The 27,500-nt window shown below is 45.3% G+C and overlaps 2 protein-coding genes across 5 annotated transcripts in view; both read left to right on the top strand.

The window, feature by feature from the left end:
• Positions 1–16,997, top strand: part of LOC135109241 (vang-like protein 2-B) — a 72,332-nt gene extending 55,335 nt beyond the window's left edge. For both annotated transcript variants that reach the window (XM_064020487.1, XM_064020486.1), the window contains 10 exons: positions 8,181–8,970; positions 9,214–9,364; positions 9,967–10,073; positions 10,528–10,677; positions 11,056–11,179; positions 11,383–11,531; positions 12,097–12,277; positions 12,627–12,798; positions 12,963–13,171; positions 13,482–16,997. In XM_064020487.1, the coding sequence (XP_063876557.1) occupies positions 8,705–8,970; positions 9,214–9,364; positions 9,967–10,073; positions 10,528–10,677; positions 11,056–11,179; positions 11,383–11,531; positions 12,097–12,277; positions 12,627–12,798; positions 12,963–13,171; positions 13,482–13,700 (1,728 nt within the window). In that variant the 5' untranslated portion in view covers positions 8,181–8,704 and the 3' untranslated portion in view covers positions 13,701–16,997. The remainder of the gene's footprint in view (positions 1–8,180; positions 8,971–9,213; positions 9,365–9,966; positions 10,074–10,527; positions 10,678–11,055; positions 11,180–11,382; positions 11,532–12,096; positions 12,278–12,626; positions 12,799–12,962; positions 13,172–13,481) is intronic.
• Positions 16,998–18,363: 1,366 nt separating this feature from the next.
• The window catches only part of LOC135109239 (thyroid receptor-interacting protein 6-like), a 38,402-nt gene continuing 29,265 nt past the window's right edge, over positions 18,364–27,500 (top strand). For 2 of the 3 annotated variants that reach the window (XM_064020485.1, XM_064020483.1), the window contains exons 1-3: positions 18,364–18,523; positions 20,863–21,191; positions 24,772–25,312. In XM_064020485.1, the coding sequence (XP_063876555.1) occupies positions 21,033–21,191; positions 24,772–25,312 (700 nt within the window). In that variant the 5' untranslated portion in view covers positions 18,364–18,523; positions 20,863–21,032. Of the gene's footprint in view, positions 18,524–20,592; positions 20,612–20,862; positions 21,192–24,771; positions 25,313–27,500 lie in introns of those variants that run through there. The other variant, XM_064020484.1, reaches the window with a different exon arrangement.

The raw sequence follows: 27,500 nt of genomic DNA, 5'->3' as shown, positions 1-27,500 counted from the left end.
AAAAAAATCAGTAATAACACGCTACCTTCTCGGTCCGTCATGGCCTTGAAATGTGGCTGTGTTTCCGTATAGCTAAGGGCACAGGAAGCGGCCCACCCTGTACCTTGCGCCCACCTGCCTCCGCGGAAATACCTGCCACGGTGCTCACAAAGGTCCACTGGGAATGCTCTTGATGTTGCAACACGAGACGCGGCGCCGGAATCTTTGCCTCGCCGCGTCTGATGCTGCTCCGCCTCGCTGCCCTGTCATTCCGATCAAGTGGGTTTCTGGTGTCCCTCGTGCGGGTTCTGGGAGAGTGGGAGAGATTGGGGGATGGTTAAGCTTTCGGGCACTTAACTTCTTGCCTTCATTGCTGCGTTTTCTTTTTCGCCATTTCTCGTCGACGCTGCAAGCAAGGTGAAGAATTTCCGAAGAAGAGTCAGTCGTGTGCATTCATTCTCGCTCAGTGCGCCACCTCAGACTCATTACCTTTGCCCTCACGTCCATGAACTTGCCGTGAACTGAGGTGGAAATGTGTTGCTCTGATCGCTCACTCTACATTTATCAAGGTACTTGGCTTTGGGCGGGAAGTCATTGATGTGAGTTACACCTGTATTCAGAAACACTTTGCTTTCTCACCACGACTATTTTCAAAGGCCACAGAGATGATTAGCCGGGATTTCAAGAGTGTTTCTCCTGTTAATGATGTAGAAAACTTGTTAATCTCTCTCTAGAACCGTAAAAACACTCTTATGAATCCGTGTAGCTTCAACTACAGCCTGTTGAAAGTAGTAGAGGTGCCCGCAGAAGTGTGTCAGAATACGGGCTTTAGACAGAAAGAAGTGGAGTAGTAGAGGTCTGTCGGTACACCAAAAGTCCCTCTCCCGGTCCACCTCACAGCCTCCTGTTTGGTACACATGGCGGTGGCGGTAGCGGCGGCGCGAGTGTCATGCCCAAGCTGAATATCCTTGCTTTAGACACCTGCAGGAGCGCCCTCTTTTGGTCACCGTACTGCGGGATGAACCTGGACTCCGTAAAGAGGGTTCAGATTAGAATGCCGTAAGTTAACCGCGAGCATCAGGTACTGGAGGACTTGCACGCAGGCAGCCCTTGGGGAGGTGAAGTGTGTGGGTGTGTGGAGAGAAAGGGTGGGTAGGTATGTGTGTGTGCTTGGGTGTGTATGTGTGTGTGTGTTGGTGGATAGGTGGGTGGGTGATCTTAGTGCACAGGGGAGGAAGATGCAAGGACATATAAAAAAAAGAGAAATTCGAGAAGAAAAAATGACGCTAACTGTCTCTACCATAAAAGCGTAAAAGAATGTGTTTGTGCGGAGGGTGTGGGGAGAGTAAATGCATATAGGTAACATTATTAATACTAGAAATACACACACGTTCACTTGTCATGATAACAGAACCTCACGTTAACTCAGTACTGTAATCGCCTCATGCATTCAGTAAGTCCACTCGAGGATAAGAACTCGTATACAAATGCTGATACGTTGATAACAGACAGGTATAAAGGTCAGCTACACACACACACACACACACACACACACACACACACACACACACACACACACACACACACACACACACACACACACACACACACACACACACACACAGGGTCAGATTAAGAGGTGCTTGTGTTCCTGGGTTCTTCAATATATTCACTCTTACACTGCTCTCTGACACCGGTACTGCTCATCCCCCCTTCCTCCTCTTCATTCTCGTGCCTCCCCCCCCCCCCTCGTGCCTCTCACGTACTTCACCTCACTCCTTTCTCTTCCGCCCTGCCATTCCCGTGCCGCGTGGAGGGGGTAGTACAGGTATTGCTATTCGCCCCCTGCGTTAGAATCAGACCAATTTTAGACTGAATATTTGTAGCATCAATATACCACTCTTCTCTCCCACGCCTCCCTTGCTTTACCTCCTCCTCCTCCTCCTCCTCCTCCTCCTCCTCCTCCTCCTCCTCCTCCTCCTCCTCCTCCTCCTCCTCCTCACCGTTGGTATTTAAGAGGAGTGGGTGGACGAGAAGGATGCCGAGGGTCAAGACTCGATATAAGAAGGAAAGAAACAAAAAAATAAAGTGGAAAAGATTTGTTAGTCTTCATGAGAGAGAGAGAGAGAGAGAGAGAGAGAGAGAGAGAGAGAGAGAGAGAGAGAGAGATCTTGTGCATGAAATCATTAGCTAAGATCGCTGGGTCTCGCCTCTTCACCTCATCTCAATCTCACGGAGCTCGCCAGGAACCAGCAAGCGAGTTGGAGGCTGGAAATCGGCGGAGTAACAGAGGAACCAGAGGAAAAGAAAACGAGATCTTGAAGTTGCAATCTCGCCTCGCCTTGCCTGGGTCGTGGGTTGTGTTGGGCCTGCCTCGCCTCCCATTAAGGGTTGAGTACGTGAATAATCTCCCGTGATACGCCCCCTAAGCTGAAAATAAGCAAGATGAAGGGTGTGTGTGTGTGTGTGCGTGCTGTGTTTAATTTAGTTAGTTACCCGTGGTGCTGGTTTATTACAGAGAGAGAGAGAGAGAGAGAGAGAGAGAGAGAGAGAGAGAGAGAGAGAGAGAGACATAGTAGTAGTAGTAGTAGTAGTAGTAGTAGTAGTAGTAGAAGTAGTAGTAGTAGTAGTAGTTGTAGTAGTAGTAGTAGTAGTAGTAGAAACAGAAATAGAGACAGACAGGCAGAAAAACAGAAACATATATACAAACAGTGTATGTGTGTGTGTGTGTGTGTGTGTGTGTGTGTGTGTGTGTGTGTGTGTGTGTGTGTGTGTGTGTGTGTGTGTGTGCCTGCGTCAGCGCGCGCCTTTAGTATGTAATATGTAAGTACACCACCTACCTACATATTTACATCACAAATAAGACGTTTTTTTCTTCTATTTCTTCCTTCACACCATACCCCGTCGCTAAGTAGCAAGCTATCCACTAAACGCGCGGGTGGCGGATCAAATAAGACAAGCGCAATGGTGTTTCTGCCTCGCCGGACGCGCCCAGGTCAGGGAGGTGACGGACAGGGGTTATTTTTGTGCCAGTTTATGGAGTGGCGGTGCGCGAGGCGGGCTAGGAAGTTGTAAGGTTGTTTCACTCGCTATCGACAAGACCGAGAAAGAGAGGGATCATAGTAACTGTATCGAAGGAGAGGAGAAGGAGGGGGTGTTGAGAGAGAGAGAGAGAGAGAGAGAGAGAGAGAGAGAGAGAGAGAGAGAGAGAGAGAGAGAGAGAATTCTTACCTTAATTCGTCACTGTCATTGATAAAAAGATGACGCCTTTATAAATAGTTTGTGTGTGTGTGTGTGTGTGTGTGTGTGTGTGTGTGTGTGTGTGTGTGTGTGTGTGTGTGTGTGTGTGTGTGTGTGTGTGTGTGTGTGTACACGCCTGTGACAGTACATACACACATACACACCTATACATACCTCCTCAAGTAGAGAGGGATGAATCAGATGGCGTCTAGAGAGAGAGAGAGAGAGAGAGTTTGTGTGTTTAAACAAGAGACTTGGCATGGTGACTGAGGCAGGTGGAGGAGAGGGGAAGAGGGGCCTGGTGAGGGGAGAGGCGATGTACAGGGAGCAGGGAGGCAGTGGGGTGAGGGGGCGACTAGCAGGGGCAGGGGGCAGCGGGGGGCATGAGGGCGACGCAGTGTCTGTAGTTGGCAAGGGCAGGTGGTGTGTCATGGCGCAAATATATAAATAAATAGACTTTAAGAGGTACACACGGAGACGGAGGCGAAGGGAGAGGAGAAGGAGAGGGGATAGGAATGAGGCACCAAAGAGAGGAGAGGGCTTGAGTTCTCACCTGTCACCCCATCACACCTGTCTGCCTCTCTCCCTGACGCTCACCTTTCACACCTGCTGACAACACTGGCCTCCGTCACCTCTCATACCTTCCTTCATCACTACCAGGTGGAAAAACAATAAGAACAATAAAAATCACACGTTACCGCCAAGAATAATCATATTACCGATGTTATACGCACGCATAGTCAAAGCAAATCCATGTGTGTTTGTTTATTCGTTCGGAAATTCGTGTTTTTGTGACATTTTACATTAGCGGAGCGTGGCGGGTCACTGACTCTACCTGGACGTGTCTGCGGCAGCGACCGGCCACCCCAAGAGCCACCCTGACTTGCGGGGCGAGCGTTGAAGCGGCTCCCGTGTTGAGTGCGAGGGAGGGGCGTGGTGGGAGCCCCCTGGGGTGCCGGAAGAGAAGAGGCAGTAAGGCCGGTACGACGAGGAGGAGAACGGAGGGTGGCAAGACGGCAAGACCAAGAAGAGAAGTAGGAGTAGGAGCGGCAGGAGCAAGAAAGTAGAGAATAATGCAGATGAACGAGAGAGAGAGAGAGAGAGAGAGAGAGAGAGAGAGAGAGAGAGAGAAATTATCTGTGATGAGTCTCAATTTTCCTCGCTGGTATGGATTATATAAACACTCCGGAATATAATTTTGCCCGTTCAAGTATTTTCAAACTTCCATGAGCAAACACGCTTTGTGAATCCGAACAAAGCGAAGACTCACCGTCCTGCGTGGCCGCGCGGACGAGGGTGGGAAGAAAGCAATAACTCGGCAGCGAGCGAAATACCGCCACATAAAGACCAGTTATTTAATTGGATGACTCATTACATTACGTTCTTGTTCGCACTAACCTGGACGCGTAGTAATTGCAGCGTCTGAGCAGCGAGAGAAAGCGAAGGGAGGAAGAATGAAAGGGAGTTTAAACAAGAAGCCAAAAGATTAGAGTGTGAATGTTTTGCCGTGAAATATCTCGATTCGCTTGACTCAGTTGGTGGGAGGAGGGGAACTTTTCAGAAATACTGCAGTAATATTGCGTGCTTTTGAGGCGTGTTGAGAGCAGAGCACACATTCCCGTCCCCTGAGTGAGACCCGCATTCTGAAACGCTTCGCTCTCTCAGTCTCACCACGACTACTTTTGAAGGCCAGAGAGACGATTTGCCAGGTTTTCAAGACTATTCTCCTGTTAATAATCTAAAAATTTCACTAATCTGTCACTAGAACCATAATAACAACCTTCAAAACCCATGTAACTTTAACTAGAGCCTTTTGAATGTGGTGGAAGTGCGCGCAGAAGTGTTTCAGAATGTGGTCCTGAGTCGAGAGGCCAGTATAACGCTGCGGGTGTTGAATCAAGCCCAAATCCGTGCCTCGTCCCGCTTTGTTACGCCTCTGGCCAGCAACCAATACATTATCAGCGAGCTTGCGCCAGCCAAAAAACGCGTCGCGCAGTGTTAGTAAAGGCTGTTCTTTCTTTCTTTTTCTAAGCTACATCCTTCCATTTTTAGTGATGTTGACGCTGGAGAGATGGACGAAAGTTGTATTTTAAATGTCTTACTACGATATTGATGGTTAGTTTTATGAATAAGCAAGAAAGATTGATAGAAGTTATATTTTAGAAGTCATGCGTACTGTATAGATGGTTAGTTGTATAGATAAGCTGGGAATATTGGTGAATGTTATATCTTTAGAAGTCCTGTGTACTCTATTGTTGATAAATTGTATAGGTGGGCTGGGAACATTGACTAAGATGATATTTTATAAGTCTTATCTATATGCGTTCTCCTATAGACAAGTTAAAAAAAGATTGGCAAAGACTGCATTTCGTAAGGCGTACGTTCACCCCTTGGAGATTATGAAATATATAATAAAGAAAACAGCATATTGCAATTCTTAACAGCTCCAGTGCATTGAATATTAATGAATTTATATATCTATCTACGTATGTACCTTTCGTCTTAAATTATTTTCAGTACATCTATTTACTATCTACAAATACTCGATTTTTTTTTCTTTTCTTTATTCTCCTTGACGGCTTTAATTCAATGTTTCTCTTTATCTACAAATACATGTTTTTATATGTATTCTTTACTGCATATTTTCTTTCACTTCAACAATATCGTATGTCTGTCCAAAAAACTATCGAACACGGAATCTTGCCTGGCATTGAAACATAAAAATGATGAAATGTCGGATGCATTTTGTTACCAGTGGAGGAGGAGGAAGAAATTGTTCAGTGACAGCTCGTGCTTGGTGGCTCCTCAAATTGTAGATAATGGAGAAGGAGGAGGAGGAGCAGGAGGAGGAGGAAGAGAAGAAGAAGGAGAAGGAGGAAGGAGGCGAGGGAGGAGAGGAGGAGAAGCAGAACATTATCAAAACTGAGAGAGTAGGAACGCCAACTCTACTCTGTGTGTGTGTGTGTGTGTGTGTGTGTGTGTGTAGCAGTAAATTCACGTCCACTGACAAGAACGACTATGTGTAAGAAATTACGTACATGAACAACAATAGGTGTGTACATCCTTTACAAGAACGTGTATGTGTGTGTGAGCGTACGTATACATGTATGTGTGTGTGTGTGTGCGTGTGGGTGTACGATATTCTCATGTGCTCTCAAATATCCACACACACACACACACACACACACACACACACACACACACACACACACGCGCGCGCGCGCGCGCGCGCGCGCACATACATACACACACACACACGCATGCACATACTCCCTGCATGAATTTCACAGTCGAAGCGGGTACAGGGCCTGCAGTTATTGGCGCGGAGGGAGGGGTAGGGGAGGAAGCAGGAAGGTAGTGGCTAGGTGGGTGGAATAGAAGTGGAGGGGAGAGAGGAGAGGGAGTGGAGGAGGTTGGGGGAATGAAATTAGTAGCAGGGAGGAGAGATGGAGGGATAGAGGAAAGGGGGGCGAGGAGGGTAAGGGGTAAGGGGTCATGAGGGCATAGAGAGAGAGAGAGAGAGAGAGAGAGAGAGAGAGAGAGAGAGAGAGAGAGAGAGTTACTTTGTGTTGTACTACATGGTGAGCTTTGATTAAACTTGATTCTCTCTCTCTCTCTCTCTCTCTCTCTCTCTCTCTCTCTCTCTCTCTCTCTCTCTCTCTCTCTCTCTCTCTCTCTCTCTCTCTCTCTCTCTCTGAAAGGCTGTCCCGTTCTTCATCTTATGTCAGGAGAGAGAGAGAGAGAGAGAGAGAGAGAGAGAGAGAGAGAGAGAGAGAGATATATAGCACTGGCTCCCGGACGTCTACCAGTGCCAGTCTGCTTCCCCTTCCTCCCTCTTCCTTTCTTCCCCTCCTCCCCTTCCTCTTCCTCCCCTCTCCCTCTCCCTCCCCTCTCTCTCTCCCTCCCCCTCTCTCTCTCCCTCCCCTCTCTCTCTCCACATTCAACCTCCACCTGGCCTCAAGCTTACTCGTATGTGGTAGCACCTGGTAAGCCGGCTCTCTCTCTCTCTCTCTCTCTCTCTCTCTCTCTCTCTCTCTCTCTCTCTCTCTCTCTCTCTCTCTCTCCCCAGACATAAGGAAAGGTTTCGAAAGCAAAAATTTAATAATAATCGAAATAAAGAAGAAAGTTTAGATAAAGAAAGTAGTAAGAATCTCTCTCTCTCTCTCTCTCTCTCTCTCTCTCTCTCTCTCTCTCTCTCTCTCTCTCTCTCTCTCTCTCTCTCTCTCTCTCTCTCGCCCACTTTTTTCCGTTCCCCTCTGGCCCCTCCACCCTTCACTTTTCCGACTGATAACATTCCACAAACTGAGCGAAGGCGGGGAGGAGGAAGGAAGAGTGGAAGGGGGGAGGGAGGGAGGGAAAGCAGGAAAGGCAGGAAGGGGAAAAGAGAGAGTTAACTAGGAAGGAACGAAACCCTGGAGTCAGAAAGGAATGGTAATAAAGATAGAAGAGAATGAGAAAGAGAGAGAGAGTAAAGAGAAGGAAAGGCAGCAGTGGGAAAAAAAAAATAGAGCTAACTAGGAAAGAATGAAAACCTAGAGCCAGAAAAGAATGATAATAAAGACAGAAAATAAGAGAGAGAGAGAGAGAGAGAGAGAGAGAGAGAGAGAGAGAGAGAGAGAGAGAGAGAGAGAGAGAGAGAGAGAGAGAGAGAGGCAGAAAGAGAAAAAGAGATTAAGGAATGGAACTTAGGAGCCAGACAGGAATGATAATAGAAATAAAGGAGAGTAATAGAGAGACAGAATGGAGATAAAGGAGCAAGTGTTATGTAGATAGAACTCTCCATTCACTGCCTTAACCAAACATTTATCCAGACAAAACCAGCATCTAGGGACCATTTCTCACTCTGGCATTAGGAATCTGGGAGGCTGAGTGGGCATACAGCATGTGCCGGCAACCCTACACATTCCTTTGACCTGTACGTACCCTTCTTGTTACTGAAATACCTCATTCTACCCCACCAGGTGACGGCAGCAGCTGTGGCCCTACGGTAACTCTAGCTGAGCGACTTGAAGGTTTTTGCAATCTGGTGCTCCTTCGAGTGACGACTGGCGACAACAGCGACTTGAAACGACAAGTTAACGTCAAGGTGGTTTCTGAGTGACTCCCAAACGAGTGATTTGTGTACCTGAAGTAACTCACGGGGACAAACTTCTGTGGTTGTGTTTGAGGAAGCGAAAGATTTTAACTCTTTGTGTCTGCCAAGTGGAAATCCAAGTGTTGCTGGAAATTACATTGAACTCCTGAAGACATGTGCTCCTGATTGGTCATGTACAGACGATTTTGAGCAGTGAACATCCAGTGGTCAAGCGTCAGTTCCAAGCAAGCACGTGTCACTTGAGGAGGTCAGTGCAGCGCCATAGGCAAAGTGCGCTACGAGGCGGTTCCCTGCCCTAGCCGCCCCTATCATTGCCCTTCTCCTCCTCCTATATGCAAGCTCCAGCAGCCGGCCAACGCTCCTCCACTCCGAAGGCGGGACCGGGTTTCTATGTCCTTTTCCGTGGGCCCCGGTCCGTCGTATGCAACCGCGGGGGCTTGGACACCTGACCAGGACTCTGTGGTGTCTGGCTTCACCGACGCCAGCCTCTACGCCTCCCTGCAGCGGCATCCTCAGTACTCACAGCAGTCCCAGTACCAGTACCACCAGCAGCAGCAACAGCAGCAGCAGCAGTACCAGCACCCACAAGCCAGACAGAAGGCTTCGTTTGTCTCCCTCAGGAACGTCAATGCTCGACCACTCCACAAGAGAGGAAGGTGAGGGAGGATTCAAAGGTCCTGACTCTTCCATGATGACCTGATGTTTTACAATTCATGGTTTTATAACAATTGTTCATTGTTGCTTAGAATTTGTCATCAGGAAACCTTGTATTTTGAAATTAAATTAGTACTGAATATCTTAAGAAAACTACTTGTTACACACACACACACACACACACACACACACACATGCCTATGACATTTTTAAGCCAAGGTGTGATTTTGCTACCATTGTGGCAGGCGGGTCAGTGAGATGACGGCAGGAGCGGGTGGCGACGGCGGCATGGGAGGGGAAGTGATTGAGGTGCAGATCCTCCCACAGGATGACAACTGGGGGGACAACACCACTGCTATCACCGGCAACACCTCAGTCCGCTCTGAGTCCTTTCAGGTAAGAAATTCCATCTATCTATCTATTTATCTGTACACCAGGCTGGTAATCCTACATTCACACGCACACGCACACACACACACACACACACACACACACACACACACACACACACACACACACACACACACACACACACACACACACACACACACACACACACACACACACACACACACACACACACACACACACACACTGTTCACACTCATATCTCTATCAGATCCTGGTGGAAAGGGATAACAGTGAGCTATAATACCTAAAACAAAATGCATAGGAAGAGTTTCATTGGTACAGGTTAGTGGTCAAGTAATATTACAACACTAAGTTATGCTTAATGCTTTCCCAGTTTCTCTTAGTCTTAAGTCCCCTGACCTGCTACAAATCTGTGAAGGGTCAGGTTTTCTAAAGAGAGTGTCATTAGATTAGATAAATTGAGATTAAATAAAAAGATGAATGAGGTTTATTGATTTTTTTTTTTTTTTTTTTTTTTTTTTTTTTTTTTTTTTTTTTTTTTTTGTAAACTAAGACAGCATATTTTTATCTATGAGTAAATACTTTCTTGGTGAATAAATCTTTAATCATTATTATTATTTTTATAGGATGTGACCATCATTGGCCGCGACCAGGAGACAGGCGTCACCTTCACCTGCCAGCGGTATGCCGGGTCAGCCCTCTGTGCACTGGTGGCCTTGTTTGCCTTCCTTAGGTACTGTATAGTTGTGCTTCTAAAAACAGATAACTAGTTACTGGAGTATAATATGTGGTAAGAAGCATCATATCCATGTGTTGTGAGAATATGAATCTTTATCCCTTTCATGTCCATCAGAGATAATTTTATCATCTATTTACGTACCAGGCCAACAATTTCACAAGGGGTGACCCAGTCAAAGCACCACACGTGTGCCGACACACACACACACACACACACACACACACACACACACACACACACACACACACACACACACACACACACACACACACACACACACACACACACACACACACACACACACACACACACACACACCATTCACACTCTTATCTCCATTAGCTTCCATTGGCAAGTGACACTCTCATGGACCACCGTACTAGGATATTAGAACAAGCAAATATCCTGTGAACTTTTCCTGGTGTTAATTGTATTTCTTTCCCCACAGCCCCATTGCTATGGTGCTGATCCCTCGCCTCAATGTGATTCAGCTGAAGAGTGAGCACCTCAAGTGTGACTCAGAGTGTGATGGTCTCCTCATCAGCTTCTCCTTCAAGCTCCTCATCCTCCTTCTGGGATCCTGGGCACTCTTCTTCAGGTGAAGACACTGCTTGCCTCCTCAGAGGGACAGGAAGCTTTGATGAGTGTTATTGTTGCTTTGGGTTTGCCATGTGTAATCTTGCGTGTCAATTAGGTGTCAGATGTTCTTCGCAATGGTAGCACCAGAATCCTGTAAAGGGAACACAGGGCATTGATATCACCTTCCTTTTTCTCATTAGTTTCTGCTTCTCATTTCTAGGGTTTGTTTCTGAAAAGTACCTTTTCTTTACTGTGCTACTCCCTTCCTATTGACACTTACTGAAAAATTGTATAAATATGATTGTGTATGTACCATGTCATTTATTTCTTATATTAGTTCTTCCACAGAGCTTTCCATGTTATTTTTCTCCTCTAACATCTCACCTTTCACTTGCAGACAGCCCAAAGCCACCATGCCCAGGATCTTCATCTTCCGGGCACTGGTGACGATGCTCATATTTGTGTTCACCTTCTCCTACTGGTTGTTCTACGTGGTGCGCATCCTGGAGAACAGAGATGAGGTGCGTGTGTCTCTTCAGCCCCACTCCACCTTCCTCCTTGTCACAATTCATCATTTTTAATTCTTTCATTTAATTCTTTGTCACTTTTCTCTTGTCTTTGCTTCCATGATACAGTAATCTCCATTGTAGCATAGCTAACAGATGTCTCCTTATCCCTGTGAAGCGAAGTGGAGTTTAGTAACTAAGTTCCCCTCTGTTATCAGGTGCGGTATCGTTCCATTGTGTATTTTGCGGTGAGTCTTGTGGATGCGCTGCTCTTCATCCAGTACCTGGCTGTGATCCTCCTAGAGCTGCGCCACCTCACACCACAGTACATGGTGAAGGTCCTGCGCTCCCCAGATGGAGAGAGCAGGTGAGGGACACCATGCAGATGTTTTTGGGACAGTCTTTCCTCTCACTTATCCAGGACTAGTGTTCATGGTTCTTGAGACACCAGCTTTGAGACCTTAAAGTCCTGTTATGATATTTGTGAGTGCATTGGCTCAGGCAGTAGTACATCTGACTAATCCAGGAAGTCATGCATTCAAATTCTGGCTTATAGTCAGAATTTTCTTTCCTGCTCTTAAGCTTATCCAGCCTAAAGTAAATATTGATTGGTGATGAGTGAGAAGGTTATAGGCAATGGAGAAAGAAACTGGCCTCCCCACTCAATATGCCAAGACCTGTTAGGCATGATGAAAATTAGTGGAGTGTCTAAAAACATGCTTTGCTTGTGAGTTATTCCCGAAAAATTATGTAACATTGCCTCTGAAACCCATAGTAGGATTGGTAATGTTGCCAGTGTATTATTTGTATTTTTAGAAGTGCAGCAAACAACTGTACATTCACCTTTGCTGTACTCCATTAAATCTGTCTTTAACTATAATCTAAATCATGTTCAAAGCATCCTACATGATTTGCTGTTCTATTTCCTCTAGATGGTACAACATCGGGCAGCTTAGTGTACAGAGAGCTGCTGCCTGGGTGCTGGAGAAGTATTACCAAGACTTTGGTATTTACAACCCCTACCTGGACCGTGTTCCTTCCAAGAAGAAGCCTCACCCCTCCAACTCGTCCTTCAAATATTATGATGTAGATGGCAATGAGGAGAATCCTGAGGTGAGTTAGAGATGGAAAACATTAAGCAGTGACTACAGTGAAGTGAGAGATGTGTAAAAGCAAGAATAGCAAGTTTGAAAAGGTATACGAAGATATTTTCTTTTTCGTTATTATCCTGAAGGAGTTGCAAGAGGGAATGAGATGCCACTAATAACAGTAGATACTTTTCTTTTGTCATACCACACCTGTTTATGTTTTCCATTGTAGCATAAAGACCAGATACCCAAAGATGTTCAGTGTAGTTAAAACCAGATTTTTAGATGTGCAATGTGCTTTGAACAATAAGTATATATTCTGATGATCTTGTTATGTTCACCTTCAAGTGTTACCCCTCACCCTTCACCTGCAGAGCCACACCCGGGCAGTGCTCACAGCCAGTGCCCGGCGGAGGGACTCGGCCCACAATGAGAGATTCTATGAGGAGCACGAGTATGAGCGACGTGTGAGGAAACGAAAAGCCAGACTCATCACAGCTGCAGAGGAAGCATTCACCCACATCAAGCGCATGCATGATGACCAAGGTACTGTTGGCTCACCTTCCTAATGTCATGGCAAAGCAAAATCATTGGAATTGTCTCACCACTTTGACTTGAATCTCCTGTTCTCCCATCCTCTGTATTACTGAAGGAGTTTCTGTCACTACGCCTGATCGCTGCTGACACTAATACTCCTCCTTGCTCCACAGGTCAGAGCACACCCATGAACCCCCATGAGGCAGCCCAGTCCATCTTCCCTTCCTTAGCCCGAGCTTTGCAGAAGTACCTGCGCATCACCCGCCAGCAGCCGCGCCACACCATGGACTCCATCCTGAGCCATTTAGCAATCTGCCTCGCCCATGACATGAGTCCCCGCGCCTTCTTGGAGAAGTACCTCGTCTCTTCACCTGTCATGCAGGTGAGCTGTTTGAAACTGATCATATTTTTCTTTCCATCTTTCCTTCTTTCCTCATTTTATAGCTCATTTACTCCTCTTGTGTAGGCATACTCGTACATGCTTAAAATTCATTACCTGTATTTTCTACTTTTTAAAATGGACAATTTTTGAGACTGATGAGTTTCAACAGATACTTGATCCTTTCAATTAAGATAGGGAAGGCTGGATAGTCAGCTTAATCTTGATCACTGACATTTAGCTTTAATATCTTTAAAAATTATATTCCATTTAAAAAAAAAAAATTATAACACAATCTTTTTTTTGCCTCCAGAATGACAAGGAGCACCGAGGGGTGCAGTCCTGGGGCCTGGTGTGTGACCAGCTGCTGTCACGCCCCATCAACGGTGGCACCATTTTCCAGCTAAGGCAAGCTGATGTTTGCCTCCTGTGCACTGTCTCCCATATACCCCACTTCTCAATAGCAGAAGAAATCATCCATCCAAAGAGCAATAAGTTTGTGCTGCGGCTAAACTCAGAGACCAGTGTTTAGGAGCACGTGTGTGTGTGTGAGTGTGAGTGTGAGTGTGTGGTATAAAGTGAAATATTAGGTCCCAAATACAGTGTCGTATATTTGGCTCCAAATTAAATTCGCAATTGCTGTGAGGACAAAAATCTTTTATTATTCACTCTGACTGTTATGTGTGCTAGTTACCACAGTGAGTTATGCCAAAGTACTCGGACGGTTTAAATTTTACCTGAGTAGACGCAACCAGACATGAGCACTGCTGTAAGAACGCTGTGTGAATTACTTAGAGTGGGTGGATGGCGTGAGAATCTACGAATGATGTGAAATTTCAGTTATCCTATTCTTATCTGCAAAATCATTGGAGTACAGCACAACCTTCTAAGTGCACACACTGAAGATATTAAGCTGATGAGTGTGCTGAAGGATGCTGGTATCCCCCCCTGCTGCATAGAGGAGTGGACAGTGCATGAAGCCTTAGAGCTGGCTACGGCTGTGTTCAAGTGATCAGTGTTGCCTCGGTAAACTAAACCTCTTTTCATATTTAAATAGTGCATATATACATACTGTACCTTGTGTACTTCATATGTAGTGTCACGTTTTTTGTAAGTCAGACTCCCAGTATTGTCCTGAGGCTGGGCAGTGGTTTTTGACTCTGACCTTATTAATGCATAAGCTCAAAGTGTACATTTAGGTACTGAGATGAGAGCGGAAAGTAAATTCACCACTTTCTAGTCGTTTTCAGTGGGGATTTGTGTTGTGTGTCAAGTACTTTGTGTTGTCAGTGTAAAAAGGGTTGTATAGGGAGTTGTAAAAGGCCTTAATAGTAGAGTTGTTATAATATATGACTATATAAGTTATCTCAATGTGTCTTAAATCAGCTGCTTTCACTCACTGGAGCAGTAATTCAGGGCCTGTCACCACCGCCACCACCACCACCACCTTCATGGCTTCACTTGCTCTGCTATTGGTGGTTTGGATTTGCAATTTTTCTACTGCTAACTTTCGTATCCTTGAATGTGTCACTTTCATCCTGCCTTTCCCCAACACCACCATGACCCCTTTCTTGATGTCTCAGTCTGTGGCAGTGATCTCAGTGTGTTGCAGTGGAGTGGCGTCTTCTGCCCAGCCTGCCCTCGGAAGCCCTGATGTGAATAGTAACTCGCAAATTTAAAAGTGATGTAGTGACTGTATTTATATTTGATAACTTACTTTTCATTGAATGTATCTTTCAAATTCTAAGTTGATGAATTTGTTATATGTAATTTTTCGGTCAGTTTTCTGTCTTTGTGCACAGCCTTGAGCCACAACTTGTAAAGAGGGAATATTGTAAGAGAAACATAGTATGACTTTTGATACACTAAGGAATTAATCACAAGCCAGGCAATAAAGGCATTAAACATATATAAGAGTGGCAGGGGATTGAACCTGGGAGGACACATGAAATACAGGACTCTCGAGCTGTCAAAGCAAACAGCAAAGTCGTATGAAACTGTTTTGGGTGATGAGAGAACACTGCTCATCCCACCAAGAAACTGTTGTGAGCTGTGTATTGAGAAACACTACTGAGCCACTGACTCCCACCAAGGCCCAAGATTAGCTTTGTCTACTTAAACTGTGGTTTTTCCTCTTCTGTTAAGCGAATCTTTGGTATCTGCAATCAGCAAATGTCTTGTGAGGAATATTTTTAGCTGTTTGTGTATCCTCATTTCTCTTCCTCAGTAGCATTCCCTTCAGAGGTGACAGATCTATGTGAAGTAGATCCATATATACATGTTTTCATTTTCTCATACATCATACACTTCATTGATCCACACCATCTGACAACCACTGTAATAATTTGGTTTCTTACCTGCTGAGAGTGATTCGGAGCCGGCAGGTTTTCAATATGTACAGGAGTGGTTAGGACTGCAGCTTTGATAGGACATCCAAAGTATATAATTGTATGTGTCAAGCCAAGATGATTACCAAGGCTCAAGTTTAGGTTTGTCAGCTGTAATTGTCCCATCATTACAGGCATGTCTAAATATTTCAGATGTGAAGAAACAAGTAATTTCAAATAAATCACTTGTAACTTGAATTCTGAAATAAACAGTGCTTGAGAAAATGTAAAGCAAAGTTGAAAGTATTTATTTTTATGTATAACAAGTTTATCTCCTGTTTCAGTAATGATGTGTGTGTGACTGAGAAGTATACATTATTCACTCACCCAATTATGTACAATGAAAGATTTTGTATGAGAGTGCAATAACCTTATTTGTGCCCAGCCAAAGGATTTTCTGCAGTGTATATAAATGTACATATTAATGTTATTATTTTTTTAGCTTAAACATTAGGTTGCTATTTATTTTTAGTTATGTATTTGTATGAGGAATCTGTCACCACCGAGGCTTGCTGAGCTGGCCCCACACTGCCGGCCACTCAGCGGTCCTGGTCTGAGAGTGGGAAGATACATCAGGGTCAGTCCTGGAAGAAAAATACTCAGAGAATCATGTGTTTAAACTCAAAAAATCTATCAGAATGTAGAATCGTACTTATAAGTATATCTAATCCCATGTGTAAGAAGTGAGTCCTGGAAGAAAAATACTCAAAACATCTCATGTTTACTCAGAAAAGTTGTTATATAAGTGTACCTGTAAGTGTGACTCTCAAGTGTAAAAAGTGATTATATATAACTAGAGTTCCATGTCTTTGTGTGTCAATGACGTGCCCAAGTGTGTGGTGTTCCCCACTCCCCGTGTCACCCAGCTCTTGCCGTCAAGTGGCACTTGTCTTGCCCCTACCAAACAAAGTTCTCATACACCAAGAAATGTAATCAGAGAGTGAAGTTGTGCCAGCCCAGCATGGATCAGCTGGTGTGTGCCACTCAAGGGCTTGCCATATGTTTACTGCAGTCATGAGTTGTCGGGGTGAAGGACTGGTGGTGGGCGGGACCTGTTGGGAGGGAATGGCATGTACCTTCGGAGATTGGAGAGAGGGAATGCTTAAGCCAGTTCTCTAAAAGCAGAGCAGCAATTATAATTCTAAATAGTTATTATATAAACATTTATTTTAACTCCAGATACACTACTGTAATTCTCAGTGTTCACTCAAAGCAATTTATAAGGTCTTAGGATAACATTTTCATTGTACAAATTAATGTTATGTATGTTTTGCATCACTATTGAAGTAGAAACAGCGGCTTCCTCCCTCCCAGCCTAGCCACCAGCCAGCCATCCCAACGACACCTTCTCATTGGTTGATTTGTGGTCTTCTTGGTCATATCAAGTTGTAAAATAGAATAGTACATGCTGTTTATAATCAATAATAAAAGGACTGCCCGTATTTTTTTTGTTTTGTTTTGTACCTTCTCATAAATTTAAGTTTGGCATTCTAAATTACTATGAAGTCATGCCAGTTGTTGCTTCAAGGAAGATTTGAAGCTTAGGAAATTCATCCTTAGAAGTAATGAGGCAAGAATTTTTATATTTTTTTTTTCTACAAAGAATGTTAAAGTTGGGTCCACTTTAGGTCTCTCTCTGAAGAAGTACAGTAGTGATCCTTTTGGTGGCACTGTACTTTGATGTCCTTGTCCTACATGTGCGCCAGCCAGCAGCCAGCCAGCAGGTAGACTATGTACAGGGATTTCACAGCAATGTTTGTAATTTTGATGGATATTGTCCACCATTCTCTTTCCTGTAACATTATACTTTGGTACACACGATCATTACTTCCAAAATCTCAGTTGCCTTTCTGATAATCACTTTTATTTATGTGTGTGTGTGTGTGTGTGTGTGTGTGTGTGTGTGTGTTACGCTCATTCAAGTAAATAAAATCATATTTGTCTTCGTGATGTTTCGTTCAACAAATGCTAAATATAAATAAAGTTAACACATTTTCATGAATTGGCAAATTTGCATTTTTTTTTTTTTTACGTGATCGGCAAAGGAAGAAAGAAGAATGTTCCGACTTTCTAACTTCCTGGTATATCTGACGAGCAAAATAGTGCTGACAGCATGACAATGATCAACTCTGATCCGATCGAACCACTGAGCTCAGCGGATCACATGCCAAGGAAACTTCACTAGAACTTGTTTGTATGTGGCAGAGATGGTGAGGAGAGTATGTTGGTTGCATAGTCTAGAAAACTGAGTATCATGAAAGAGAAGCAATTGCATTAATTAAGCGTAAAATACACACACACACACACACACACACACACACACACACACACACAGGATCACGTGGTACTCCCCTGATGGTGGACAGCAGTCGTGGTCAGGTCATTAAGGTCATGGCTAAGGGAACTTTGTGACCTACTAATGTGAACCAGGGTTTAATAAGTTGCTGTACGTATATCCTTATTGATTCCCTTTTAAAAATCAAACCAAGATATTTTTAATCCTACAACTGTAATTTCACAACAATACACAAGCATTAAATCCGAAAAATTAAATTAGGAAAGCACATTTTACAGCTTGGCGGAAAATAAACTTTCTCTTCTCGAAGAGCTTTGGTATTTAAATCACCCGCCAGCCCTTTAAACATCACGTTCCAATAATGCATCGTCCTCAACAAAACAAACCGAGAAAAACACACATATACCTTACATCACAGACTCAAACGGGTCACAATGATGAGAATAAACCCCAGAAATAACCCCAGCGCACCCCACAGGACCCTAAGCTGCGGCGCGGGAGGGGAAGAGAAGGTTGAGGAGAACACTCGGGTCTAGTTGGAGTTGCTGCCGTGACAGTATAAGGCTGGGCGTGGGGAGGGGAGTCGCTACTTGCATGTCTTACCCCTTGTCAGAGATACAGGAGGATCTACCCCTTGTACCTGCCCCACAAGCACCGTGGATTACAAGCCAGGTGAGACATTAGCGGGGAGATGGTATGAGGTGCTTGATAGCTTCGTTGGACACGAATACCTGCGTTAGTGACAAGGCATCGATGTTTTTTTAGGGATTTTGAGCTCTATGTGTGGTGTGCTTAGGTGTGGTTGGTGCCCTGTGGTGGTGTGTTGTGCTGTGGTGTTGTGGTGTTGAACAGGTGGCCGTGGTGTCTACTTGGGCAAGGGGAGTGAGTGTGTTCATGCTGTGTTGGCCAGTTTGTGGGGTTGGTTAAGGTTCAGTGGTGATTTGTGATGGTATGAGGTCAAGTGATAGTGTGAGAGGCTGGCTGTCTGTCCGTCTGTGCCTGCCTCTCTGTATTGCTGTATTTTCTTTTAGTGCCAGTCTTTCATTTCATTTATGTGTGTTTCTCTCTTATCTGTGTCTGTTTTTCTCTTATCTGTATTTGTCTACCATTCTCTCTCTCTCTCTCTCTCTCTCTCTCTCTCTCTCTCTCTCTCTCTCTCTCTCTCTCTCTCTCTCTCTCTCTCTCTCTGTATATGTAGAGTTCAGAGACAAAATTATCAAGAAATGTCTCATGTAATATTTTTTTTTATTTTTTATTATTTATTCAACTACAGAACACATTATTATAATTATCACTAGCTTCTTTTGACTTGAAATATATTTACTCATCATTTGACCTCACAGTTTAAATGATTACCACTGTATCCATTATTTCTCAAGAGCTGAATGCACAAACATGCAATCTAAACTGTCAGAAAAGATTAAATTATCTTGTCTAAGGTGTTCTAGAGATGAGTATTACCAGCAAGATGTAGTAGTTTTTTGTGCATACCTTGTAGATCAACACACATGCATATTTTTCATACTTATTGCTAAGAGTGCCATAGGAGCTTCTCTGAGGCAACTGAAGGTAGCACAGGGCCTTCAGCATTACCAGGAATAGAGAGAGGAACAGTGACAAGCTGAAATAAGAGATGGATGGAAAAAACTGTAACAAGCAGAGATGAGAGAGAGAGAGAGAGAGAGAGAGAGAGAGAGAGAGAGAGAGAGAGAGAGAGAGAGAGAGAGAGATAAAATAGTAGTAACAAATTGAGTTGAGAGGTAGATAGAGAAAACAGTAGCAAGCTGAAATGAGAGAAGAAAACAGTAGCAAGCCGAGATGAGAGGAAGATAGACAAGAGAAAACAGTAATAAGCTGATAGACAGAGAAAACAGTAACACCGTGAAATGAGAGGTAGACAGAGAAAACAGTAATGAGGTGAAATGATAGGCAGATAAACAGTGGATGTGAACCAACACTCCATTAAAGAAGACTATAGTGATTGAATTATATCACAATTAATGAACAGAAATTATGTGTTGGTTATATACTGTCCTGTAACATATATATTCTTTCATGCTTTCAGATTCATTGTAAAGTATTCACATGCTGACAAGGTTGTATGTATAGATATAAAGATAAAAGTTTGAATTTATAACATGCTTTGTGCAACTTTTTAGAAGGCTATAAATTTTTATCACAGAGAGGAACTTATCATCTGACAAGTGACATTATGAGACACTCACCAGCTTTGAGGGATGGCTGAGAAGCCATGGAAGTAATAAGATTGATTCCATTCTTAATACCTAATTAGGACAAACATGATCAGTTGAGTAACATGCCAAGTGGGGGACTTTCATATTCATATCACACAGGAAAGACCCTTGAGTCACCCATTACGTCACACCTCAACAGGAACTGGGCTATACACAGGATTTCCTTCCATTTCACAACACTTCCTAATACTGTAAATAATTCATTTGTAAACCAAACATCCTTTTATATTTTTTTCCTATAGTCATTTAAGAGGGTAGGTAAAGACTATAACTTGAATCGAGTAACAGAAACAGTGCTGTGTTATCAGTGAGTCAGTGATTGATTCCACCATCATCAGCAAAACCTTTATCATCACTCCCACTACCACTACCAACACCACCATGACTACCACCACCTTTCACCTGGACCACCTTTGTTCTTGTCAAGCTACACAGGCCGTGAGTGGAGACAAAGACCCAAAACACACACAGGCAACCTACTGACCTCTTCACTCACCTGAGCAAAGTGAATGTAGATTTAAGTTTAATACACTGTCAGTAGTTTGGTGGATCAGTCATAGTCAGGCTCTACAAATACAACACACCTTAGCTCTCATTATCTCCTTGTTAAGTAGGTTAAGTTATCATACTTATCACATAAATCCATCAGCCAGTAGCTCCTTGATTATTTCCCAGTCATTCTGTATTAGTTGAACCAGGTCTTAGTCAGGTAGCTTTTAATCCCACTAATTGTGTCTTTTTTCCTCCTTGCTATAGAAACGGGACTTCATTGCTTGGAGACTCATCACAAGCACATCTGCTGGGTTAGGCACCAACATCACAACAGAGAGAGAGAAACAAAAACCTTCATGAAACCATACAGTATTCATAAGGAAAAACTTCATTAGAAACATTCCATAACAGATATATACACTCATACACACACCATGTACAGTAACAACACATATAGCAGTGTGACGAGTGACCTGGGTCGTCTTCACCTGGGTTCTGGCAGCTCACCACAGCAATACTCACCTGGAGGAGGGAAGAAAGTTGCCCCAATCGTCCCTCCGAAGCCTAAGAAATCTGGGGGAATTGGTACACATGTGAGTAGATTTGTGTCTGTTTTTTTAGATCATTAAGAAGTGTGACATGTTTTGCTTTGATGTTGTCTAATGAAGTGTGTGTGTGTGTGTGTGTGTGTGTGTGTGTGTGTGTGTGTGTGTTAAAAGGAATTATTTTGAGTTATGATGACTTGCAGTGACTGTGAAAGTGTGTGTGTGAATGTATTTTCTGGTCACATTTACTAGTTGTGACATGCAGGAAAAGAGCTCATAATGTGTGTGTGTGTGTGTGTGTGAGTGGTGAGTAAGGATAAGCCACGTGAAGGTGGAGGTGCATGACTGTTCAGAGCATTTCGCGGTCATGTTTTGGTTAAGCAGTGATCCTGTTTGTCACTTACATCATGCTTCTCCTTGAGGCGTGACCAACAGAGCACACAGATCATACCACTTAAAAGCTCACACATCTTTCCATTGAGTCATGCGTTGCTACTCAGGTGGTAAGACGACTGAAAATTCCTTTAGATATGTGTCGAAGATTTTATAACTAGGAATTACTGGATAAGGGCATGTCAGTCTGGTGTATAGATAAGTAGGTAAATTGTTGTATATGAGAGGGTGTTGTTCTGAGTTATTACTGCTCTGAAATTGTCTTTACTACAATTTTATGAAAGTTTGTTTTGGAATTTTAGTATTATTTTATAGATGTTGGTTTAGTATGTAGATAGTAGATATTAGAAAGTATTGTTATGGCATCATGAAGTTGTCTTGCCTCCACAGTTTTATGAAAATATATCTGGGGATTTTCGAGTTTTATTAGATAGGGGGGATGTCAGTTTAGTATACAGAAAGTGACGTTGCATTAAAAAGTATTATTCTGTGAAAGCATTGCCAAAAAATTGTCTTGAGTTTTATAGCATCATGACCTTTGAAATGCAACCTAACCTCCCTCAGGACAGTCTGATTTCAGTGATATAACAAAGTAACCCAGAACAAGTCTTGCCTCTTTTTGTGTGTGTGAGTGAGCGTGTGTGCTGTGTAAAAGTGCCCTTGATCACACAGTAAGTGCCAGTCACCAGCATCAGCACAACAAAGAAGATACACCCAGGCCAGTCTCCCTCCATCCCTCCCTTCCACCCTTCTCCCCTGTGTCACCCATAATTTACCATGAACTCCTGTTGTGGGGCTGTCATGGGCTTCACGACACAGCGGTGCCTAGTGGTGCAGAACGTACAAAGGCTAGGAAGAAGAGGAAGAGGAGGAGGTTGAGGAGGTTTGATTAGGAGGTTGAGAGATGAATCTAGATTATTATGAAGCAACCCACGCTACACTAGACAGGTCATTGTATTATATTTATTTAGTTTTAGGTTGTACGGTATCAGGAGAGAATATTATGGTAAGCTAGGAGTGATTTCAGCCATATCAGGTGAAAGAATCCCGTGTGCACTGGTGTGGCTTGAAACAGGCCACACTACACTCGAGATTATTATATTTATGTATCTTTAGGCTGTACGATAACAGGAAGGAATATTATGTGAAGTTAGCAGGAGTGATTTCAGCTGCGTCAGGTGAAAGGATCTCGTGTGCACTGGTGTGGCTTCAATAAGGGGAAGCGGCAGTCAGATGGCAAAGCTAATCTGCGAGTTTTCCGAGCAGCCCTGAGGTAATGATATTAGAGTCCGCGGCAGGGGAGGGGAGGGAGGGGAAGATTAGGGGACGCTACAGGAGTTGACGAAGAGAAGAGAAAGGGGAGAGGAAAGAAGGGATAGTGCAAGGTTGCATTCCTGAAGTTTGAGTCAAGGTGAGGCTGTGTTGGCTCTCGTCTTATCAGAGGTTGACGGCACCTTCGTTCCCAGTCCCTTTCTGAGCTCCATCCCTCCCACCTCCTCGTCTTCCACATTGCCCTCTTCCTCCCTCCTCCAGCCCCTCCCTTCCCCTCTTAAGAGCTGGAACAAGGCCCGCCCTATTAACCACGTCTTCTACTTAACACTTCACTCTCCATTATAATTCCTTCCTCCTCCGCCTCTTCGTCGTCGTCGTTATCCTCCTCCGCCTCCTCCTCCGCCTCGTCCTCTCGTGTACAGTCACCGTCAAGGACAAAATCATTAGCTGGGTCACTGTTGAGATCTTTTCACTTCCCTTACCTCCCCTGCCTTCCCCTTTCCTTACTTTACCCAAACCTAACACTTAGCATCAGAAGAAAAGGGGAAGACTGAGAAGAGGAAAAGCAAGAAAAATGCGAGACGCTTCCCCTGCGGTGTGCCATTTTGTTATGGTGACGTGTGGCGCGGGGAATGTGCTGATACCTGCATGTCAGCATCAACCAGCACGAAAACGTGGACCACAAACCCAGGAGGAGTAGGGGTGTGGCATGAGCGGCGTGGGGTGGGGAGTGTGGCGGCGTGGCATGCGTTAGGCGGGGGAGTGGGTGGGGGTGAGTGTGGCGTGGTGGCGCGGCGGGTACAGGGAATGAGTTTGGGGACAGGACGGATGCGGTGATCAGTATTTTCCTTCTTCACTGCCGCTCTGATAAGGTATCTGATAAAGGAAGCAGGGTCAGTACGCACCCACACAACTTGCTGATTAGTATGTGTACACGCACACATACATACACGATGACGGACACGTAGCTACACACACACACACACACACACACACACTCAGGACTTAACCAAGCCTTAGATGAAGTAATGGAGAACAGGGCGTCCCCACAGCAAGCGCCACACGAGATGCTCCATGTTACTAGAACGTTTAGGACTGCCTTTTATGGGAATCACTACCACCTCTTGCTGTATTAAAGGCATGTGTGTGTGTGTGTGTGTGTGTGTATGAGGGCCGTCTTGGTCGTGGGAACTCAGCGGTGTTGGCTTTGTCGTGCCCTGATAACCTGCCTCCTTCATCCAGGTTACCTCCTTCGCCCTGCCACCTTTGTCCGCAGCCGGTGAAAGTGGTAGCGGTGGCGGTGATGGTGTGGTTGTGGTGGCGGTGTTGGTGGTAGTAGTAGTAGTAGTGGTTGTAGAGTGGTGGTGGTGGTGGTGGTGGTGACGGCGGCAGGGATTGTGGTGGTGGGGCAGGGAGGCGGCCTTGCCCCGGGCGAAGCTCGCCACCACGTTGCTGCTGCTGCTGCTGCTGCCTCTCCTCCTCCTCCTCCTCCTCCTCCTCCTCCTCCTCCTCCTCCTCCTCCTCCTCCTCCTCCTCCTCCTCCAGTCCTTATCTTTCCCCAGCTCGCTCCAGCCCCAGAGATGAAGGGCAGGTGCCAGGTGGTGCAGTCCCTTGGTCCAAGGGTTATAGAGACGTCCCTGTGTGTGTGTGTGTGTGTGTGTGTGTGTGTGTGTGTGTGTGTGTGTGTGTTCGTTGGTCAATTAGTATATTATTATTTTTTATTATTATTATTATTATTATTATTATTATTATTACGTTTTTTACTATGCTTACGTCACAAGGAAGTGTCCTTAGCGGCCTACTTCTGCTCCTCCTCCTCCTCCTCCTCCTCCTCCTCCTCCTCCTCCTCCTCCTCCTCCATGCGTCCCCTGCTGACCCTTGCCCCTTTCGCAACCGGACCTTGCATGTGTACATTGCAGCGGGCCGTTGTACACACAAAATTAACTTGTGTATGTTTCTGCAGGAAGGGGAGCAGGCGACCTACGGCACTGTGGGGGCGGCGCAGCCCTCCACCACCCCGGCAGGCGTGGAGGACTACTATGCCGTGAACGCCCCCGCCCCTGGCACCGTGGGCGTGGCCTCAGCCCGCATCAACCATGCCTACACGGGGGGCGGCGTGGAGGCGTCGTCCGCAGGGCAGGACTTCAGCGGCATCGTGGTGCCCGGAGCCGTGTACATCAGCAGCACGGGACAGGTGCCTGTGGGCGGCCTCAGCCCCAATCCTAATTACATTCCACCTCCGCCCCAGCCCGCCCACAGCTACACGCCCACCTCCAGGGTCGCAGTGCCCATGAGCGCCCAGCCCCTGTACTCCAACACCGCCTCGCAGCCCATCTACAGCAACACGCCGCGGGCACAGCAGGCCCGCAGGGACCAGTCTCCGCCCCCGCCCCTGCCATCACAGCCGCCGCCCCCCGCTGCCCCCACTTACGCCAACTTGAGCACCAACGGCGCCGCCTACCCGCCTTCCCACGCCCTCTATGCCAACGTGAAGCCTGCTTCTGGTGAGTACACCCACGCTTTGCCTCATCACACACGCCTCCTCCTCACACCCTTCACACCCTCTCACTTGAGTTACCCTGCCTCAAACCAGCACCCCACTGTACCCCTCCACTCAGCCTCCCACCTGTACTGTCCTGCCCGGCACCCTTCCATCTTACACAACCTTTCCACTCTCCCCGCTATATCACCCTCTCTTCTTCACCCCGCAGCATGTTATCATCGGAAAATATCATTGTTTCTACTCCGATGTATTTTGTTGACATAATTGGAATTTACACACCTAGATATTCACTGGTATGCAGTAGTGTGCCCTTCATATGTAACCCTGCCGTGGTAGAGAACGGATCCCACTGCGGCTCTTGAAAGAAAACGCGCATTTGCACCAGTTTTAGGGGTGCCCAATCTTTCGCGGCAACCAAACGAACACTACATGTCTTACCACATCATCTTTTGATCCTCGTCTCCGTTTTAGAGTTTATTTTAACGTCACGTTACAAAAGAGAAGACATTCGTTCTCAGATTTCAGATAATCCTTTTCTGACTGTACTCTTTAGCGACTTGCATCTTCTGTGGGTCTTCTTTCTAATGGCTTATGGATATGTAGACGAAGGTATGTATGTTATAGAGGAGATACCACGTGTAGGCCTACTGGCGCCTTGCATCCTCCCGTGTGTTATGTTAGAGGCGCGGAGGTGGTGGTGCTGCGCCCTTCTGGCCTCATATCCCGCGGCTGGTAGAGTGATCAACGGGAGGGAAGGAGGGAAGGAGGGCTGTGGGTGATGTCACCAAAACTGGGTTGTTGGGGAAGAAAATCCGCAAGAACAATAAACATGAGATCACAGAAAAATGGAGTCGTGTGTGGGAGTGAGTGGAGAGATCTTTTGTTTCTCCTCCTCCTCCTCCTCCTCCTCCTCCTCCTTTTCCTTGTTCTCTACTAGTTCTCTTTCTTGTTCTCCTCTTCCTCGTCTTGTTCTTGTTCTTGTTCTTGTTTTTGTTCTTGTTCTGGTTCTCCTCCTCCTCCTCCTCCTCCTCCTCCTCCTCCTCCTCCTCCTCCTCCTCCTCCTCCTCCTCCTCCTCCTCCTCCTCCTCCTCCTCTGCCTGCATTATACAAAGTTTAATCTTTTATGGGAGGTTAGTGAGGAATTTCCTTTCTCTTATAATCACAATGGAGAGAGAGAGAGAGAGAGAGAGAGAGAGAGAGAGAGAGAGAGAGAGAGAGAGAGAGAGAGAGAGAGAGAGAGGAGAGAGAGAGAGAGAGTAACAGGAAATCAGACCTCTTGTTTGTTTTGAGAAAGAGAAGCAAGTTAACACCAATGAGCTGACAGGAAGAAATGTGACAGGAGGGTGTGGGTTGACAGGAACGTGGTTGACAGGAACGTGGTTGACAGGATCGTGGGTTGACAGGAGGATGGATTGACAGGAGTGTAGGTTGACAGGGGCGTGGGTTGACAGATAATTGAGAAATATAAGAAATTTAACCCTGAAGATGTCTCGTTTTTTTATTGAATTTTTCTTCCTCCTCCTCCTCCTCCTCCTACAGTTAATGGATTGTGGTAAAGGTGGTGACCGTGTTGGTGTTGGCGAGTGTTTTTATTGAGGATCAGTTTTCTTGGCTTCAGAATGGAAAGGAGAGAAGATATTAAGGGCAGTAGTGGTAGTAATAGTAGTAGTAGTAGTAGTAGTAGTAGTAGTAGTAGTAGTAGTAGTAGTTATAGTGGTGTTGGTGGTGGTGTGTTTATGTGATGACGGTGTTGGTGGTGGTGATGTTGCTCCTGTTGGCAGTTCTTCCTTCCTCCCTTGCAGTCTTCTTTCCTATATTTATTCCTCACCTATTTGCAAATGTTAACTCTCCTCCTCCTCCTCCTCCTCCTCCTTCTCCTCCATCATCATCATCATCATCTCATTCACCACTACCATCATTATCATCATCATTTTTTTTATCTTACTCTTCCGTTTCGTCACAGTGTGTGTGTGTGTGTGTGTGTGTGTGTGTGTGTGTGTGTGTGTGTGTGTGTGTGTGTGTGTGTGTGTGTGTGTGTGTGTCTAACGGCATACATTGTTGGCACTAAAGAGCTGGCACTGTGTTTGGCCATTTTTTGCTGCTGTGTGTGTGTGTGTGTGTGTGTGTGTGTGTGTGTGTGTGTGTGTGTGGCTTCTCGTGTTATATGTATTTTCCTAACTTTCGCGGTA

Source organism: Scylla paramamosain, chromosome 18, assembly GCF_035594125.1.
Source record: "Scylla paramamosain isolate STU-SP2022 chromosome 18, ASM3559412v1, whole genome shotgun sequence".
Classification (NCBI taxonomy): Eukaryota; Metazoa; Arthropoda; class Malacostraca; order Decapoda; family Portunidae; genus Scylla; species Scylla paramamosain.
The sequence above is the reverse complement of the archived record's forward strand: the minus strand, read 5'-3'. Positions and strand labels throughout refer to the sequence as shown.